At 40.6% G+C, this 21,702-nt stretch overlaps 1 protein-coding gene across 1 annotated transcript in view; it reads left to right on the top strand.

The window, feature by feature from the left end:
• The first annotated feature begins 10,006 nt into the window (after nt 1-10,006).
• The window catches only part of LOC136873758 (trypsin-1), a 44,187-nt gene continuing 32,491 nt past the window's right edge, over nt 10,007-21,702 (top strand). Inside the window, exons 1-2 of the mRNA XM_067146945.2 lie at nt 10,007-10,081; nt 15,523-15,605. Coding sequence (XP_067003046.2) covers nt 10,036-10,081; nt 15,523-15,605 — 129 coding nt within the window. The 5' untranslated portion in view covers nt 10,007-10,035. The remainder of the gene's footprint in view (nt 10,082-15,522; nt 15,606-21,702) is intronic.

Raw genomic sequence — 21,702 nt, 5'->3', positions numbered from 1 at the left:
GTCGCTATCTTGCGCAATCGCCCATATCCGTAATCTTTCTCTATAGGAGCCCATGTGTAGCCGCCATCTTGTACAATCGCCCTTGGCCGGCATCTTTCTCCATAAGAGCCTATGACTAGCCGCCATCTTGCGTAATCGCCCATGGCCAGCATCTTTCTCCATAAGATCCTATGTATAGCCGCCATCTTACGCAGTCGCCCATAGCCGTCATTTTCTCCATAAGAACCTATATATAGCCGCCATCTTGCTCAAACACCCTTAAGCCGTCTCTTAAGAGCAGCCGCCATCTTGTACAGCAACCTCTGACCCAGGTTCTAGGAGTTAGTCTCATAATAGCCTGTGTATAGCTTCCATCTTGCGCAAGCGCCTTTAAGACGTCTCGTAAGAGAAGCCGCCATCTTGAGCAGTAGCCTCTAAGCTAGCTTTCTCCATAGACGCCTTTGTATAGCTGCCATCTTGTGCAATCGCCCATGGCCGGCATCTTTCTCTATAAGAAGCCCTGTATAGCCGCCATCTTGCGCGAGCGCCCCTAAGCCGTCTCATAAGAGCAGCCGCCATCTTGCGCAATCACCCATGGCCGGCATCATTCTCTATAAAAAGCTGTGTATAGCCGCCATATTGCGCCAGCGCCCCTAAGCCGTCTCATAAGGTGTGTACAGTCGCCATCTTGTGCAATTAGATAGCCGCCATCTTGCGCAAGCGTCCCTAGGCCGTCTCATAAGAGCCTATGTATAGCAGCCATCTTGCGCGAGCGCCCCTAAGGTGTCTCATAAGGAGCTTTGTATAGTTGCCATCTTGTGCAATTTGATAGCCGCCATCTTGCGCAAGTGCCCCCAAGCGTCTCTTAAAATAAGCTGTGTATAGCGGCCATCTTGTGCAATTAACGTCAGGAAGGGCATCTTGGCGTAAAACTACGGCTCTGTGTAGTTAGAATCCTCCATGTATTTACTTATGCGAACCTCAATTGCCCTACTACTCAAAATAACGGCTCGAGAATACTCATCGCCCTACTACTGAAGATAGCGTCGGGAAGGGCATCTGGCCGTAGAATTGAGGCAAGCTCCTCCAAGATAGCGGCTCTGAGGTTAGGCTTGCACTCTTACGCGTAAAAAGCATAGCAATGACCTTGCCAGACGTCAATGCGGTGGAGGTCTCTACCGAGAGCCGGAGGTTGAGGTTGCAACAGAACCCCTCAAAAACATCTACTTGTAAGTAACTTTTTGATTCACCCTCGTATGTTTCGATAATAATTGTGTCTTTTAAAATATTACACACGAGGTTCATACGGCACCATGAAGCGCCGCGTATGGGTCCGAGAACTATAGTTGTGGCCTCGCAATGTGCCTCCAACTAATTACGGGATAGTATTGACGGCATTCATTTATCAGTTATGTGTGGCATAGAAAATACGTGCCACTTCCTGGTGGAAACGGATTGTATTTTTAATGAGAATGGATTAATAAATCCATGAAATCTGTGTTAGTGGAAACGTAATTAACGTGAAAGGAATAAAAATGGTTACATTTCTTTGCCTCCTCTGCGAACCATGTGACCTTGCCGCGGTGGGGAGGCTTGCGTGTCCCAATGATGCAGATAGCCGAGCCGCAGGTGCAACCATATCGGATGGGTATCTGTTGAGAGACCAGACTAACGAATGGTTCATCGAAAGGGGGGTAGCAGCCTTTCGGTAGTTGCAAGGGCGGCAGTCTAGATGATTGACTGATACGGCCTTGTAATAATACTCAACATGGCTTAGCTGTGTTGATACTGCTACACGGCTGAAAGCAACGGGAAACTACAGCCGTAACCACCTCCCGAGGACATGCAGCTCTCTCTGTATGAATGATGTACTGATGATGGCTTCCTCCCGGGTAAAATATTCCGGAGGTAAACTAGTCCCCCATTCGGATCTCCGGGTGGGGACTACACGAGAGGGGGCGATCATCAGGAAGAGGGATACTGACATTCTGCGAGTCGGAGCGTGGAATGTTAGAAGTTTGAATCGTTGTGGTAGGTTAGAGAATCTGAAAAGGGAGATGGATAGGCTAAAGTTAGATGTAGTTGGTATAAGTGAAGTACGTTGGCAGGAAGAACAGGATTTTTGGTCAGGCGACTACCGAATTATCAACACGAAATCAAACAGGGGTAATGCAGGAGTTGGTTTGATAATGAATAAGAAAATAGGGCAGCGGATAAGCTACTACGACCAGCATAGTGAAAGAATTATTGTCGCCAAGATAGACACCAAACCAATGCCCACCACAATAGTGCAGGTCTATATGCCTACTAGTTCAGCGGATGATGAAGAAATTGAAAGAATATATGAGGAGATAGAAGATTTAATACAATATGTCAAAGGTGACGAGAATCTAATTGTGATGGGAGACTGGAACGCAGTGGTAGGCCAAGGAAGAGAAGGTAGCACAGTAGGAGAATTTGGATTGGGACAAAGAAACGAAAGAGGAAGTCGGCTGGTTGAATTCTGCACTGACCATAATTTAGTCCTCGCCAATACTTTGTTCAAACACCACAAACGACGGCTGTATACGTGGACGAGACCTGGAGACACTGGAAGGTATCAAATAGACTTCATTATGATTAGGCAGAGATTCAGAAACCAGGTGTTGGATTGCAAAACTTTCCCAGGAGCAGACGTGGACTCTGACCACAACTTGTTGGTCATGAAATGCCATCTGAAATTGAAGAAATTGAAAAAAGGAAAGAATGCAAAAAGATGGGATCTAGACAAGTTGAAAGAAAAGAGTGTGATGGATTGTTTCAAGGAACATGTTGCACAAGGACTAAATGAAAAGGCCGAAGGAAACACAGTAGAGGAAGAGTGGAGAGTCATGAAAAATGAAGTCAGTAGGGCTGCTGAAGAAATGTTAGGAAGGAAGAAAAGATCAACTAAGAATCAGTGGATAACTCAGGAGATACTAGACCTGATTGATGAACGACGAAAATACAAGAATGCTAGAAATGAAGAGGGCAGAAAAGAATACAGGCGATTAAAGAATGAAGTGGATAGAAAGTGCAAGGTAGCTAAGGAAGAATGGCTGAAGGAAAAGTGCAAGGATGTCGAAGGCTGTATGGTCCTGGGAAAGGTAGATGCTGCATACAGGAAAATCAAGGAAACCTTTGGAGAAAGAAAATCTAGGTGCATGAATATTAAGAGCTCAGATGGAAAGCCACTTCTAGGGAAAGAAGACAAAGCAGAAAGATGGCAGGAGCATATCCAACAGTTGTATCAAGGTAACGATGTAGATAATTTCGTTTTGGAACATGAAGAGGCTGTTGATGCTGATGAAATGGGAGACCCAATTTTGAGGTCAGAGTTTGACAGAGCTGTGAGTGACCTAAATAGGAACAAGGCACCTGGAATTGATGATATTCCCGCTGAATTACTGACTGCCTTAGGAGAAACCAGCATGGTAAAGTTATTTCGTTTAGTGTGCAAGATGTACGAGACAGGAGAAGTCCCATCCGATTTTCAGCAGAATGTTGTTATACCTATTCCCAAGAAAGCCGGTGCTGACAGGTGTGAAAACTACCGCACTATTAGTTTAGTATCTCATGCCTGCAAAATTTTAACACGTATTATTTACAGAAGAATGGAAAAACAAGTTGAAGCTGAGTTGGGGGAAGATCAATTTGGCTTCAGAAGAAATGTAGGAACACGTGAAGCAATCCTGACTTTACGTCTGATCTTAGAGGATCGAATCAAGAAGGACAAGCCCACGTACATGGCATTCGTAGATCTAGAAAAGGCATTCGATAATGTTGATTGGACCAGGCTATTTATGATTCTGAAGATGATAGGGATCAGATACCGAGAACGAAGAATTATCTACAACCTGTATAAAAATCAGTCTGCAGTGATAAGAATCGAGGGCTTTGAAAAAGAAGCAGCAATTCAGAAAGGAGTGAGGCAAGGCTGCAGTTTGTCCCCTCTCCTTTTCAATGTTTACATAGAACAGGCAGTAAAGGAAATCAAAGAGAAATTTGGAAAGGGAATCACAGTCCAAGGAGAGGAAATCAAAACCTTGAGATTTGCCGATGATATTGTTATTTTATCTGAGACTGCAGAAGATCTTGAGAAGTTGCTGAATGGTATGGATGAAGTCTTAGGTAAGGAGTACAAGATGAAAATAAATAAGTCCAAAACAAAAGTAATGGAGTGCAGTCGAACGAAGGCAGGTGATGTAGGGAATATTAGATTAGGAAACGAAGTCTTAAAGGAAGTAGATGAATATTGTTATTTGGGTAGTAAAATAACCAACGATGGCAGAAGTAAGGAGGACATAAAATGCAGACTAGCACAAGCAAGGAAGAGCTTTCTTAAGAAAAGAAATTTGCTCACTTCAAACATTGATATCGGAATTAGAAAGATGTTTTTGAAGACTTTTGTGTGGAGCGTGGCATTGTATGGAAGTGAAACATGGACGATAACTAGCTCAGAAAGAAAGAGAATAGAAGCTTTTGAAATGTGGTGTTACAGAAGAATGCTGAAGGTGAGATGGATAGATCGAATCACGAATGAAGAGATACTGAATCGAATTGGTGAGAGGAGATCGATTTGGCTAAATTTGACGAGAAGAAGAGATAGAATGATAGGACACATCTTAAGACACCCAGGACTTGTTCAGTTGGTTTTTGAAGGAAGTGTAGGTGGCAAGAACGGTAGGGGTAGACCAAGGTATGAATATGACAAACAGATTAGAGCAGATGTAGGTTGCAATAGCTACGTAGAAATGAAAAGGTTAGCACAGGATAGGGTGGCATGGAGAGCTGCATCAAACCAGTCTATGGACTGATGACTCAAACAACAACAACACATTTCTTTGATAAGAGCATAAGTGATTAAGTAAACGTCTGTAAGTATGGGTGGCTAATATTTGTAGAAAATAGAACTTAGAGAATTAGAGTAGGTGAAGCATTACCTGATCCTGTAATAATTAAGATGGGAATTCCTCAAGGCAGTATTATTGGATCTTTATGTTTTCTTATATACTGTATATACCGTAAAAATTAAGTGTCGTGTGGCTTTTAGTGCTGGGATATCCCAGGACGGGTTCGGCTCGCCAGGTGCAGGTCTTTCTATTTGACGCCAGTAGGCGACCTGCGCGTCGTGATGAGGATGAAATGATGATGAAGACAACACATACACCCAGCCCCTGTGCCATTGGAATTAACCAATTAAGGTTAAAATCCCCGACCCGGCCGGGAATCGAATCTGGGACCCTCTGAACCGAAGGCCAGTACGCTGACCGTTCAGCCAACGAGTCGGACGTATATACCGTACATATACAGTAAATGATATGAGTAAAGGATTGGAATCAGAGATAAGGCTATTTGCGGATGATGTTATTTTGTACAGAGTAATAAGTAAGTTACAACATTGCGAACAACTGCAAAAGACCTCCACAATGTTGTGAGATGGACAGGAAGAATGGTATTATGATAAACGGGGTTAAAAGTTAGGTTGTGAGTTTCAGAAATAGGAAAAGTTCTCTCAGTTTTAATTACTGCGTTGAAGCGGTGAAAGTTCCGTATGGGGAGTGGTGATAGTGATTATTGTTTTAAGATGAAGTACAAGTAAGTTACAATCCTCTACATAACACTGATCAGAGAGAAAAAATGGAAGGGATCCGTCACTTCGAAAAATGTAGGTATCGGCCAAGGAAGACAAGGGTCACGAAGGGCATGAAACTGAAAGTCTCCCTAGGCCTCGAGTGCTCTAATACCGTCAGCAGTCGGAAAGGAACAAGAGTTGACCAAGGGAGGTCGGCTAGGATAGAGGAAACTGAGGAGCCTGGCACAAGCAAGGCCAACTAGATATACAGGCCATAAGGCTCCCCCTCCACTTCGGGCGCTACGTCACACTAGTCGCCAGCCGCTTCACTTCTCGCCAGTGACTTGTAGGCTGATCTGAACCTCGCAGCAGTGAGGCTATCGATGGTGTTGAATGATTTAAACGTGTGTGGATATTGTGAATTATGGCCACGTCGTGTTGTATACCTGGTTGTAGAATCAACTACAGTTCAAAACAGCCTAATATTTCAGTGTTTAAATTTCCTACTGGCGTGTTTCGGAAACAAAAGTGGATCATAGCTATCCATCGAACCGAATTCATCCCTTCAGCAAGCTCAGTTGTGTGCATAAAACACTTCGACGAAGTTTCGTAATTAGGGACGATTCCGTTAAAAGACCTGATGAGTCTCTTTTAACTGTAAAACCTAACCATTTAAAACTCTCAAACGATGCTGTTCCTAAGTTTTAAAATGTGCCTGCCTATCTGTATAAAAAATCTTCCGACAACGAGCAAGAATCCTATTCAAAGACAAGAAGAAATTGAAAAACGGGAAGAGGAAGGAAAGAAAGAAAGCTGAGGAAGAATATGACAGGATCAAGGACTTCGACGACGTTCAGGGTAATTTCAGTATTAAACGCAAATTAGATTTGGACAAAGTTTCCGTCAACTTTAACAGCCAAAGACTGTATTTTCAAAATGTATGTGACTGAGGAAAATATTCCGAAAATTGGTACTTCCTTAACATTAAACGAGGCTCTTGATTTTAAATCCATTAAACATGATATTTTCATGAGTTATAACCCTGATATACGTGCATTAGGTGATGGGGGCAAGATATTAAAATGGTCAAATTAGAAAAGTATTTATAACTTCCTGTTTAGACCTTCTCGTAACTCAAAAGTGACTGCCCACGACAAAATAGAATCTGTACACAAAATAATCGATGAAATTGAAAGTGAAGTTAATGAGTGTATCATTACTGATCAATTATAATTTTTTTAAGGAACAGTTAAATATAGCCTTTGCAAATAAAGTATCTTACTCCTGTATTCTAATAACATGGTTCACTTCAATATTTTTCGCATTTCCTGGCGCGTAAAAGAAGATAAGACAGTCAACGTTCCTTACAATGCCCCACTTGGTTATTCACAGTCTTTTACTGCAAAACTAGGCACGGGAAATTCGGGTATTGATGATTCACATTGGAATTACTTGAAAAAAGAAACTAAAATTGTTAAAGGAGCATGAAATATTTTGTAACTTGTTGAATGGAGTCTACATAAAACGTGAGCTGAACTATAAAGGACGAAAGGTTTTATTTTTGTTTTTGCTAGTGGCTTTACGTCGCACGGACACAGATAGGTCTTATGGCGACGATGGGATAGGAGAGGCATAACAGCTGGAAGGAAGCGGACGTGGCCTTAATTAAGGTACAGCCCCAGCATTTGCCTGGTGTGAAAATGGGAAACTACGGAAAACCTTCTTCAGGGCTGCCGACAGTGGGATTCGAACCCACTATCTCCCGATGCACGTTCACAGCCGCACGACCCTAACCGCACGGCCAGATCGCCCGCTAGGAGGAAAGGTAGAGGGAGTTGCTTTTAGTAGTAAAAGCGGAGAAAATAACACTACATTAGCTACAACTGCACAAACTTTTATGTTGTCATCCAGTCTTTAAAAAAATAAAGACGTTGTTGATTTGTTTCCATGTAAGAAACTAATGTGACATTTCTTAAAAGAACTAACTTTGCAAGTCTTTAAAGTATTAACAGATAGTCCTATAGCTTATAAGGTAGCATGCATAATTTCTAATAATAACAGGAAAATGTTTGAAAAGCTGTGCAAAAGCAATTTACAAACCACTTTTCAAAATCCATTTGACGAAACACACACACACAAAATTGTTTGATAATGGTCATTTATTTAAAATCTTAATAAATAACTGGCTTCATCAAGCTGACAACATATCCTGACTTTGACAACTCTGAGTCAGACAAAAAAAATGTCTGAGTCTATCTAGTGCGGCCTTGGCTTGCTCCTGCCCTGTGTTGTACCAGACTCTTTTAGAGCTACAAAATGTAAACCTGTATACTAATGTTTTTACATGAGGATTCTCAGAGAAAAATTCTGACTTCGCTTGTCAACAATGTTCTGGAAAACGAAAATGTTTAAACATGCAGTAATTAAGTAAATAGTTTTAAACATTTCGTTCACAGATGTATATACATCTTTTGTAATATATTATTGAATAACAATAGAAAAGTTACCGTAGATAAACTCATCGCTGAGAAGAAGAAATCCTCAGGAAAATAAAAATGTACAAACTGAAACCTTAGGAATTCTTAGGTAAGTTTTAAGTTGCAGCTTAATTTCTAAGAACGGTTTCAGACTATTGTTGTGAATTGCCATCATGCATTTTCCTAGTAACATTAAAACTTTTTGTATACGTATTATGCGTTCTAATCTTTTAAAGATACCGTGTTGAGTTACAAGTGACAGATGTCATCATAATTTTACGTAAAGAAATGTACATGTACTGCCCTTCCAGTTTTCTCCCCGCATAAAACTCGTGTAGTATACAAGCCTAAGTAAAGCCACAATTGAAGGAGTGTTCAATTTTATCGTTAAGGTTGAATAAATGAACAATATCATGGTGAAAGTGAGAGCGGGCCCTACACTGCCATGCTGAACGCCAGCCACTAGCGTGACGTCACGGTCCGAGCCTTGTGGCCTGTCTATCTAGTGCGGCCTTGGCACAAGTAAGTGGAAGCGATGCCAGGACTGAACTAAGTGCCCCGTGGTCGCCAATCCACTCTCCCAAGTTCAGAGCCTCTGGGTCCCCTTTTAGTCGCCTCTTACGACAATCAGGGGATACCGTGGGTGTTATTCTACCGCCCCCACTCATAGGGAGTTTCTTATGAGGATCACTGTAAGTACCTGGGTGTTATTATAAGGAAAGATCTTCATTGGGGTGATCATATTTACTGTAAATGGGATTGTAAATAAAGGGCACAGGACTCTCCACATGGTTATTAGGGTATTTAGGGGTTGTAGTAAGGCGTTCGTAAGCATATGCAATTACCAATATACCCATACAGAGACTATTTAAGGACAGGCTACCAAGAAAACTCACCCATATAGGGGTTTAGAAATGATGAGGGTAACCCCAAGCGCCGCTCTTCTTCTTCTTCTTCTTCTTCTTCTTCTTCCTTAGCTAACGATTGTACGAGTTTCTCCTCAAAGCCACTGCGCTGCTGAGGATGCCGTTGCATCACGAACGTAACGTAAAACGATTTTCCAGACCTGGCGGCTAAGGGATGTCTGTCTTCCAGAATTTTAAGACTTCGGTTTGTGAGGTCATTATCGATCTACTTTGCCCAGGTTGCCATTCTTCAAACCTTCCAATGATCAGGTCTCTGTTTCCAAATATTGACGCCGTTGGGGCGTTTCCAATTATGTTCTCGAATATTGCAACTTTTAAAGGAATAGGTAGGTAGGTAAGTGTTATTCTGCTCGAAGGCAGGTCCGAACCTCCGCAGAGGTGTTCCTCAGCCGGAGTTTACGTGCGGTAGGGTGACCAGTTCCTTTCCGCTCCTCCATTCCCTTACCCCCCACCAACAGCGCGTGGCAACCCATCCAACTCCTGACCACGCCCAATGTTGCTTAACTTCGGAGATCTCACGGGATCCGGTGTTTCAACACGGCTACGGCCGTTTTAAAAGAAATAGGGTCTATATTATTTTTAACCTTAACCGAGTTGTCGATTGGAATTACAAGTTCCTTCAAGTTGGAATTGACACGAAAATGAGCGTGCAATTTGACCTGACTTTACTTCAACCTCTACGGCAAAATTAACAATTTAGATCAGAAAGGTTTTTTGGTTGTGAGTACATTGCACTGCGTGGTTAATTTAACTTAAACCGAGACACAAACTTGAAGTTTTCATTAGAATGATTATCATGAATTAACTTGGGCTGCAAGTCCTTGTTCAGCACTCACGTGCACGACTATCAGGTAATCAAGTACTAATATGATAACACAGAACATTGCGTAATTGTTTGAGGTCACGAATTTCATTATAAGTCATAGGCCAGATAACTTATCAGCATTACAAATTCGAAAAAACAATGGGAAAATCCAGGGTTGTTCAGTACAGGGAGAGGAGACAGGTATAAAAGGTTGTGTGTAGTTGACACTTCAGTGAAGTATCAAACACTAACACAATGTTGAAGGCTGTAGTTCTCCTGTGCCTGGTGGCGTCCTGTCTGGGTAAGTGGTTACCGGAACAAAAGAGGAAATCGAATCTCAAGAAACTCAGTAATAATCTGGAGTTAGAAATACTCCTCGTTCTATTCATCTAGGTCAGGTGTTTGATTACACGCTTCCGTTCTGTGTTACTTAAGTTTTGTAGAATCGGATCTCTTAACATGAAGATGGCATTTAATAAAACTTAAATGTCAGAGTTAGAACCACTAGAATCTGGCTCATTAGCGCAACCCTTTCCCGGGTAAAATTAAAACAAAAACAGTTGTTAGCAGACTGAACAGGGTAGAATTTCATTAATGTTAAGGTACACGTTTTAAGGAAGAAGGCTGGTGAATCTTGAAAAGGGTACGCTATTTTCTGCTTGTTTGCTGGTAAAACAACATCTCTCTGGTAGCTCATGAAGTCATGATGTAAAACATATGCGGAAGACAATTAATACTAATTTATTATCTATATTTACATCGTTGCTCCCAGCGCCATAAGCGAAACACAGCAGCACCATTGTCGCCAAGACAAATGTGTTTATTTCAAATAGCGTAACAAATTGTTTACATATAGGGTAACTAAAAGCATTCGTTCTGATTATTTTGGGTTATTTACATATCCCCTCACACCAGGCGTTTGTGAGTATTGCTGTGATGTGTTTGAGGTTAACAATGTTGGTAAAATGACATACTGTGCAAAGATTAATTTCATTTTCCTCCTTTACACTGTTAAAACCATTGGTAATTGGACAAATAGGACTAACATCACGATTGTTGTTGTTGGTGGTAGTGGTGTTTGTTGCTTAACATTTTGAGGTTTGGGAAATTTGTGATCGTCAACCCGTTATCATTATTATTATTATTATTATTATTATTATTATTATTATTATTATTATTATTTTGCAGAGATAATGGTTGGGAGTTACAAGATAAGTAGTACTCGACAATCATGCGATAAAACAAATACGGAGAAATCCATGAATGCCGTTAAAAAAAAGAGGAAATGTGCTGGTATCTTGCATCCAAGACCTTTAATGTCCCACAAGCTACGCTGAGGAGGAAAGTTCAAGGGAAAATAAGAACGTAACTGGTGCTGAGAAGGGACTGGGCCGCTATTAAACAATTTTTTCCTTTTTTAAAAGTATTTAGGAAAAGGCTAGGAAAACAACAGATAGGGAATCTGTCACTGCCCTAAATGCAGATCAGTATTGATTGATTGACAAGTCCAACAGTTCTTTCATCATACTGTTAAGGGTGTCCCACAGAGCACCTGGGCGGGACACATGAGCACTACTTCAGTAATTCAAATACCACAACAATAAAATACAATAAGAACAGTTATAGAAATAAACACAAGAAAGTCACTGTCCCAACACTTTCCAACTATGAAATTACAAGAGATATTAATTCATTCAAGATATTTTTCTATGTTTACGTGGTAGCTATTGAACAAAATTTTCAGCGGTGCCGCATTGAGTGTCTCGATAGTAAATAGAAAGTTTTCTGAGCTTATTTTGTAGAGTTTGTTTCCCAGCTCAGTATTTAAATGTGCGGAACCATCCAGTTTCAAAAGCCGTGAAAGTAGCTCGTTGAACGTAGAACCAATAAAGTTAATTTGTTATTCAGTGGTGCATTCGGTTATACGGCAACGTTCGAACCCAAGTTTAATGGATTGATCCCACTTGAGTTCTGTAGCATTTGGAACTTTAAGAGCGACAACCCCATGTCATCGTCTTCCGGAACATTTAACAGAAATATTTAGGGGAAAAAGTCCGTACACCGTGGAGTCTGTTAATAATTGAAAGGATGTTTAGGAAGTAACACTCGAAACTTTTAAAGAATTATAAATTAATATTTGCCATAAGTCTACACATTTCTGTGGATCTTAACAGGTGACATATTTTAAGTTTCCATAGAATATACATTTCGATGTGTAAAATAACAAATTGAAACTGTTCAGTCCTTGGAACGTTTCATTGACTTAATGGTAAACACAGATACAACAGAAGTTTATCGACACATCGATAATATTTCACAATGAAGATATGCTATATAAATAAGACAGAAATACATATCAGTTTGTAATTCTACTTTGTTATATATTTGAATCATTATTTATCCACTCTTCCATACTAGTTTTATTTGGCCGATTGCAGAAGCGATGACTAGTTTTAAGCCTTGGACAACGTTTACTTAAACAACGTCTAAGTCGATCACGATCTTCCATTGCATGAACAATGTTTATCCGGTGTTTAGCTAAACGTCGTTTAAAGTTTCAATATCGGTTCGAAAATGGAAATGGAAGTACCTTCCATGCAACTCTTTGCTTGTCGCAACCAATGATATTCGTCGGTGCATGCGCCAAATGTTAGTCAGTTGTCGTCCCCCATTTTTAAATCAGGTAAATACTGGGGTTGTTATTATGGCCACAGCCCTTCTGTCACAGTCCTTGACTTCTCCTATTTCATAATTTCTGTAAACTTATCTGAATTAGCGCGACGATTATCCGCAAAACAAGAAAACAACAAACGAAAACCCCTCACACATTACAGTACACAACCTTCCTTTTAGTGTCCGTATTATGTGTGTTTACTTGCGTATGCGTATGTGACAGTGGTGGTGGTGATTATTGTTTTAAGAGGAAGTACAACTAGGCAACCATCCTCTGTATAACACTAATCAGAGAGAAAAAATGGAAGGGATCTGACACTTCGAAAAATGAAGGTATCGGCCAAAGAAAGACAAGGGACACGAGGGCGTGAAAATGAAATACTCTCTACAGGTAGGTCTCGGGTACTCTAATACCGTCGGGTCGGAAAAGAACAAGAGTTGACCAAGGGAGGTCGGATAGGATAGATGAAAGTGAGGAGCCTGGCACTATACTGAAATTCAAGTTAAGAGCTTAGGAAAAGTATCCTTCCGCATGTGAGCACGTCCCCTGTTCCCCCTACCCGTCTCGTCTTGGTTCTCCATCTCCGCCACAACCAGCTTATCATTAACGTCGTGCGTCCATCTGACAAGTACAGTACTTCATTCTGAAATAGTGAAGCATCAAACGAAATCACTGCCTTTCACATAGCTGTACTTTGATTACGTACCATACCTATTTATTCCTTTATTGACCATGTAAAACCTACAGATTACTGACGAATTCCGAGGCAAGAGAAACAAGAATTATTTTTGTTTCATAATGCGATACATACGTATACGATTCCGCTCTCGTGCAACGACTGTCAGTGGCAGTTTCTCATAGTTAAAAAAGCTGAAAAACCCACCGGTGAGTGGGATTGCAAAATACAATGCTTCCAGGAATGTTGTAAATATTGTAGTCTCGTCATTCGGAAGGTAAAAACGAACTCATGATCCTCTCATGACAACATTTCTGTAGGTAGAGGGCGGTTGCGAATATAAAGTAAAGTACACATTATTATTATTATTATTATTATTATTATTATTATTATTATTATTATTATTATTATTATTATTATTATTATTATTATTATCATCATCGAATACGCCAAAGATCCTATTCCCATACCGTGTTAAGGCCCTTCTTGTTTTATTTACGGCGAGTGCTGAGCTGACACATCGTTCTATCCCTGGAGACTTGGATTTTCCATTCCAAGCGAGCGGCGTAAACACTGTACACAGAAACGCCGATCAGCTGCGCGGACTTTTTCACGTCTTCCACAGTCCACAGTGGATTCTAATCTCGTAGGCTACTGTAAACGTTTAAAACAATTTGGTTTAGATTTTCTACTTTATTTTCCTCTACTTTTGTTAGCTTTAAAGTATTTCACAGGGAACTCAAGCGTCATAGCATCACACACGTCTTGCTCACAGCTGGCAGCCATTATTAATACTGAACAGTGAACACGCTGTTGCAGCCAGTATTGCTAACAGTTTCCTTGGATCCATCTTCAACGTCCCACCTATTATGCGAACTTATCAACAGTGGAATGAACTCGAACAAACTTACTAAGTACACAGTGCAATAAGATATCAATATCATATTAAATTATTATTATTTTGCTACATACACCACTGAGAACAATAACTATTCACAGCCATCTACGTATGAAATATAAGAGATGGTAACGAACCCGAATAACATACAACCTGTGATATATTTTCCATATTTATACAGGGCAAAATTTTAATTCATCAAGTCAGTTCACCAGAATATCTAACCAAATTGAAGGAAGCTCCTGACTTCAGGAACAAGTAACAAACCTAGGGAACTATTTGGCGCTGCGGAAGCCTTTTCACCGACCAGAAGTCTGACTAACATCAAAGGGACCGCTAAGGTCTTAAGTTGACTCTCAGTATAGTAAGTGGAAACAATTCCAGGACTCAGCTAAGGGCCCCGTGGTCGCCAACCCGCGCTCGAATGTTCAGAACCACTGGGGCTCCTTTTAATCGCCTCTTACGACAGGCAGGGGATATTGTGTGTGTTATTCTACCCCCCCCCCCCACAGGGGGATGGGTATGTGACAGCCCTATGACGATCGGGACAAGTTATTCTGATATGGATGTAGTCGAACTGACCTATAATTCCAGGGAAATTATAAAAAATATAATAAAATGTATCGGTTGCCAAGAATTGTAATCAAGTCGACAGTTACCGGACTGTTCCGTGCATCAGCGCCCATATGACAGTTTGTAGTGGGGGGGGGGGGGGGCAGACATTTGGGTACGTAGTATTTTTAATATTTTGGAAGATCAATGGCGACTTTTATTCTGTGGTAGAATAACCCACGGTATCCCCTGCCTGTTGGTGGGGAACGGTACTACCACTTCTACGTAATACTGACTATTAAATCATTTTCTTGAAAGTAAAACACCTGAATCGACTAGATTTTTGCCTTTCATTGAGAGCTAGGGGGGGGGGGGGGAGGTAGCGGCCACACCTTGCCCCCAGGTATGGGCGCCCTTGGTCCCGTGTCATATGATTCATGGTGCATCACCTCTAATTGTGTCCGACTCGTTGGCTGAACGGTCAGCGTACTAGCCTTCGGTTCAGAGGGTCCCGGGTTCGATTCCCGCCGGGACGGAGATTTTAAACATTTAATTGGTTAGTATTCCTATGGCGCGGGGGCTGGGTGAATGTGTGGTATTCAACATCATTTCATCCTCATCACGACGCGCAGGTCGCCTACGGGTGTCAAATAGAAAGACCTGCACCAGGCTAGCCGAACCCGTCCTGGGATATCCCGGCACTAAAAGAAAGCCATACGACATTTCATACCTCTAATTGTCCTTCATCCTAAAATTTCAGGTTAAACAGTGTTGTCGGCAGTGTTTAAATATCGGTTTTGGACAGGGTCTAAGTGATAAATAAAATATTTGCAATGGGGCATTTGCAATACCATTTCTGCAATCGGCCCAATATTGATCAAACAACCTGCTTCCGTCTCAAAACTTTGAGACTTACAAAAATGTCAATATCGTACGTTTCAGGAAGTGCACTTCCTCCTCGCCCTCGCCTGGACGGTAGGATCGTTGGAGGATCTTCAGCCGACATCAAAAATTTTCCTTATCAGGTACAGATTTAGTACAGGTCACATTTTACAGAGTAGAAATGTCGCTAGTAGTATAATACAGGGATTCGGCGGCCACCTCCTCCTCCGGCAGAGGCCTCCGCCTCCCGCGGGAAATTTGAATTTTGGCGGGAAATTTAAATTTTGGTTGGAAAATTGAATTTTGGCGCGAGATTTGAATTTGTTAACAAAGCCACGTGCTTTTTGACAGCTATCATAGACAACAACGCATCGCTAACCTCACTGCTGCCATCTTGACGGGCCTAAACCTCAGTGGTACCAACTTAACCTTACTAGCACGAGATTTGAATCGGTAAATAAATCCACGTGTTTTTTGACAGCCACGTGCTTTTTGACAGACAACAACGCATCGCTAACCTTACTGCTGCCATCTTGACGGGCCTAAACCTCAGTAGTACCAACTTAACCTAACTAGCGCGAGATTTGAATAGATAAACAAATCCACGTGTTTTTTGACAGCCACGTGCTTTTTGACAGACAACAACGTATCGCAAACCTCAGTGCAGCCATCTTGACGGACCTAAACCTTAGTGGTACCAACTTAACCTCACTAGCGCGAGATTTGAATCGGCAAACAAATCCACGTGCTAATTTGACAGCTGTCATCGGCCATCTTTAATCAAGAGAGCGCCGTGCTGCACTCTATGTGGTGGCGGCAAAGTCGAAGTGCTTTACAAACTCACGTGCATTTGCTATCCGCCATCTTTAATCCAGAGAGGACCGTGCTGCCGTCTTTGTAGCGGAGGCAAATTCCACGTGCTCTTTTTTGGAAACAAACTCACGTGCTTTTGGTCATCCGCCATCTTTAATCAAGAGAGTACAGTGCTGCCCTCTTTAGCTACTTACCTTTGAAATGTGGTGGCGGTTAATTTGAAAAATGCTTTTTGACAGTAGCCATCTTTGAGCATCGTGCTACCCTCTTTAGCTAGATACCTTTGAAATGTGGTGGCAGACAATTCCACGTGACAGCAGCCATCTTTGAGCACCGTGCTGCCCTCTTTGTGATGGCGGCAATTTGAAAAATTCTACATGCTCTTGTTTGGAAACAAACTCACGTGCTTTTTTGACAGCCGTTATCCACCATCTTTAATCAAGAGAATACAGTGCTGCCCTCTTTAGCTACTTACCTTTGAAATGTGGTGTGGCAAATTTCACGTGCTCTTGTTTGGAAACAAAGCCACATGCTTTTTTGACAGCTGTCATCCGCCATCTTTAACCAACAGAGCACCGTGCTGCTATCATGCGGGCAATTTCGTTAGCTGTCATCCGCCATCTTTAACCAACAGAGCACCGTGCTGCCCTCATGCGGGCAATTTCGTCAGCTGTCATCCGCCATCTTTAATGAACAGAGCACCGTGCTGCCATCTTTGTGGTAGTGGCGAATTCCACGTGCTTTACAAACCCACGTGCAGCTGTCATCCGTCATCTTTAATCAAGGGAGCGTAGTGCCGCACTCTTTGTAGTGGTAGCAAATTCCACATCCGCCACCTTTAATCTACAGATCACCGTGACGCAGTCTTTGTTGAGGCGGACAATTTAAAAGAACATGTCAAGGAATACCTTTGTTCTGAAAGAAAAAATAATAAGACTACAGTTCTGAGCAGCTTGCGTAAGATAGCGATTGTTATAACCTCCTTTTTCCCTGCTCTGTCAAGGCATAGCTTTATCGAGCATACAACGCGATCTTATGCATAAGACAACACACATATCGCATACCCGCAGTGATGCATGTTTAGTCTTGAACGCACATACTGCTCTTAGAAAACCTATAGTTCCATGTTGCTGAACACTGCATTGTATGACTAGAATCAAACACTGCTTAGAAAGAAAAAATTATCTTCTCAACATACTTACTAAGCTGCTCTTCTTCCTCTGTCAAGGTACGTCTCTATCGAACATGCATTGCAAAAGCAAGAGTGTGCAAGTTTAGACTTGAACACATACTACCGTTTATAGTTCGATGTTGTTGAACACTGCATTGCAAGACTAGAATCAAACACTGTTTAGAAAAAGAGAAAAAATCATCTTCTCAACATGAGCTAGAAAATAACATACTTACGAATCTGCTAAACACCTTTTTTCTTGCTTTTCTTCTTTGAGTGATAAACAAAACTCTATCTTGCAAATAAGGAGCGGGAAGAGGGGAAGGTAATACCTAATCTAAAATAAAAGAATATGCCAATTCTACATTATTTATTTACATCTTGTATATACAAGTTTTATCTCGAATCATTTTACCGTAATGATGTGTGCGTAGTTCTCCTATTCTCGACACAATTCTTGAATGTACAAGTTTAAACTTGCCGTACTACGCTCTCAGCGTACCTCTCCCTATCTTTATACAATATGTACAGTGAATTGTGATGTAAGACAGCTTAACATATATATTACAAAGTACACACCTCTAGCATATTGTTTTCACACACACACACACACACACACACACACACACACACACACACACACACACACACACACACACACACACACACACATATCTGCTTTATGTAAAGTAGTACCTATCAATACTACTATGCCCCCAGGCTAGAGTGTTGGTAGAATTTGGAATGACAAATCGTTTGCAATCATCACTACTAAGGGCTACCATACTAATTAAATGAGTGTACAACTGGTGCTTCTTGCTTCTAATGACAGACATTTGCTTATGCTCAATAGGTGGATTACTTTTAATGCAATTGTTATAGTTTTCAAAACTTAGCTGATTCTGAACGACATTCTTTTTAATCCCCTTCAATCTCTTTATTTGTAGTTAATTTAAGGGTTTTGCGCAATATGACTTGGATTTAGTACCTACAAATGAATCGATAATATTTCCAGCACATTCATCTTTCATTTTATCTCGAACCCTTTTGTTCACTAGCGGTAGATAATATTGATTATTTGCAGGATAGTTACTAGTATCAAACCTACCCAAGTCTGGCGCTATATCATTGTAATAGTCATCAGTTTTGATTTGATAAATAAACGAATCGGTATCTGTGTAGAGTAATTGCGCATTATGCGCGTACTTCTTCATCATATAATCGTAATGGATTTCATACATGAGTGTTTTAGCCAATTCATGTACTGCAAAGCCGACGTAGGTAGGTTTGTCGTACTTAACCCTAACACGATTCATCTGTATAATAACTAAACTCTCATGTATGATGGTACAGCTGTGGAAATGTTGTTTACTTATTAAATAGTTAGCACCATATCTTTTCTTAATATTTTCCCAGTTTGTAATCAATTTTACATCAACGCGTTTGTCAACATTTTCCATAGTCTTACCAAACACACTGTTATTCATGAGCTTGTAGAAATCCTTCTCAAACTCGTTAACTGAATTTGTTCTTAAATTATTGTTCAGATCGATATATGGCTTTAGCCATGGTGACTGATTAAATTCTAGTACGCGATGAATTTTGGATAACTTCAAACCATGCTGCAAACAATGTTTTAAATTTCGGTAATGAATGATATACTTAGATTTATTACACAAATTAGCAATTAGCATTTTCGTCGTTGATGCGTTGTACGGAGGCTTCATATTTTCAGGGCAGAACGGTAAGTCATTATGAGAAGTGTGTAACTCTTTAGGATACTGTAAGTCAACTTCGAGGAAATAGCCGTTATCAGCTTCATCGTGTAGGACGTGCAGCTGTAAAGCATCAATTTCGCACTGCATTAGCCAGCGGAAACCACTCACCGGTAGATGCTGACTCATCGCCCACCCATACTGATTATTAGCATCGAGATAAACAATATACTGAGATTCCTGACTAGAATCGAAACTCGGCATGTACTTATTATTTGCCTTAGAATACCGCCCACTGCACTGACTTAGACCGCCTCGAATAGACGATTTTATAAAGTGCACCATATCAATATCAGTTAGCAGTTCCAAATTCACCTGCGTGTATTTTAACATGGCATACCAACTTAACCAAGGCGCTGTAAAATACTGACATGGGTCAAGGCTGTAGGTTTTCTTGCAAACACAGCGAAAATTTTCGAAAACATCAGCTAACAAAAGTACATCCGTCTTTAAATATAAGTCGGAGTATTCACCTAGCGTTTGAATGTGGAACTGCTCCCAGATATGTTGTGCGTGTAAATAGTAATCATCACTAATATCCGCTGAATTCAGCGAGCTGTAAAAGGATTGTTTCGATGGTAAAGCCCGTTCTTCGAGGCGTTCTAAGCAGTCAAGATATTCATAACAAAAAAACACCCGTACGCCGAACTAAATTACACTGTGCTTCTTCAGGAAAAATGCGTCGAATTTCCGTAAATTGTTCTGGCTGTAAATGACTAGAAAGTTTATCGAGGCTACTCGCCATAAAGCGAAACGAGTCAAGGAATCTCAGTTTTATAGAATGCTCTTCATCTACTTTTACAGACTTTGCAAATGCAATGTACCGCTCTTTATTCTGAGGGATTATATCTACGTTTTCATCTGAAGCTCCAAATTGTGAAATGATGAAATGTGAGTCGTAACCAGATAAGTTATGAAAAATTACAGGGATAAATTTTGGAACTCTGTACTTAAGATTACAGCTATTATGAGCGGCACATCTGTAGAAACCAGTTAAATGATTATGATCAAAAATTTTAGGGTCATTTTCGGAAAATTTCCCATCACAAATGCCACATTTTGTAGCACGTTCATGATCATTTAACTGAATTTCGTTGAGTGGCTTCATAGGAATATTACTATTTAGAATACGACCAAGACGTACTGCATCACGTTCAAGTTTTTCTAAAAATACTTTAGCAGCATCAGGTCCTCGATACATTTTTAACTTGTTAAGCGTACTATCATAACTACACTTGATGTAATACGCGAAGCTATACGGGACATGCATGTGCGTGGTATTAGTGAAAGTGTTGTTAGGATTAGGTGAGCATGTGCGGCATGGCTTGAGGATGGCTTCAAAGTCTGCATAAATCACGAAAGGTACCCACATCTGCTTGTCATAATTTGTAAACTTTAAAACATTATTGCCTGTAGTAGGTATCTCTGTACGTACATGATTGCAGTCATTCTTGGAATGGTTCGTTAACTGATCTTCAGTTCTAAAATACTGCAAACATCCATCACATAGCCACTTTCTACAGCTTTCTTTGGACAGCTGACTACCAACAAGTCTACTCAGATTTTTAATCCAGCAAAAGTGGCTATTCTCACTGTTTTCGATATAGAGTAAGTTAACATGACTACTCTTCTCATGACATGTATAATACAGAGAACCTACTACAGACTTTTTCTCTACACCATACACATTATGTTATTTAGTTCTTCAAAGCGCTTAATGTCCTTTAACTGCATAGGAAATTCTATGCTATCTAAATTCAGTTGCGTTGAATAGTGCGGATACGATGATGTTCTTTTAGTTACGTCTGATTTAGTAGGATTTAAAGCCGACATCACCGCCCATGCAAAACATGCTTCGTCATTGTTTTGGATGTTTACAACAGCTTCTTTTCGCTGAATCCATGTCGACAGCTCGATGTACGATGAACCTCGCATAGGATTGTACTTATTGATGTTAACTTCTAGATACATTATTTCAACTAAAGCCCACCCTGATTCCTTTTCCTGTAATTCCTCGCTCTTAGTTGAAGTAATGTTCGAGACATCCCTAAGTACATCACCAAAATTAGTTGACTGACTTATGACGAAATTTTTCGTATTAAGTGATTTAATGTCCGTTATTTGGGATTCATCCGTGCTTTTAATGTACAAGGCGAAAAGTTCAAAATTAACTTTAAATAAATTTTGATTGGACGAAGTTTTAGCGAGAAGCTGTTGTACATCCGGTTGAACACAATATAAAAAGTTTGAAGTGCTCTGGAACTTTTGACTGGCACGAATTCTACAACTAAAAATCCTGCTTTTAAATGCAGTATTAATTTCCTCGATGTTGGCATTACAGCCACTTCTACTAGCATTATTTTTATGCTCATTACTGCGTAAGTGCTCGTGAAAATGCGAAGATGGTACATCAGTGTTACAGTGCTCGCAGTGAATAGTTTGAAGTTCATGATTTTTTCTAGGTTTTTTACTACTAGTACT

This window comes from Anabrus simplex, chromosome 5 (assembly GCF_040414725.1).
Source record: "Anabrus simplex isolate iqAnaSimp1 chromosome 5, ASM4041472v1, whole genome shotgun sequence".
Lineage (NCBI taxonomy): Eukaryota > Metazoa > Arthropoda > Insecta > Orthoptera > Tettigoniidae > Anabrus > Anabrus simplex.
Note: the sequence above shows the minus strand (reverse complement) of the source record. Positions and strands in the feature narration are given on the sequence as shown.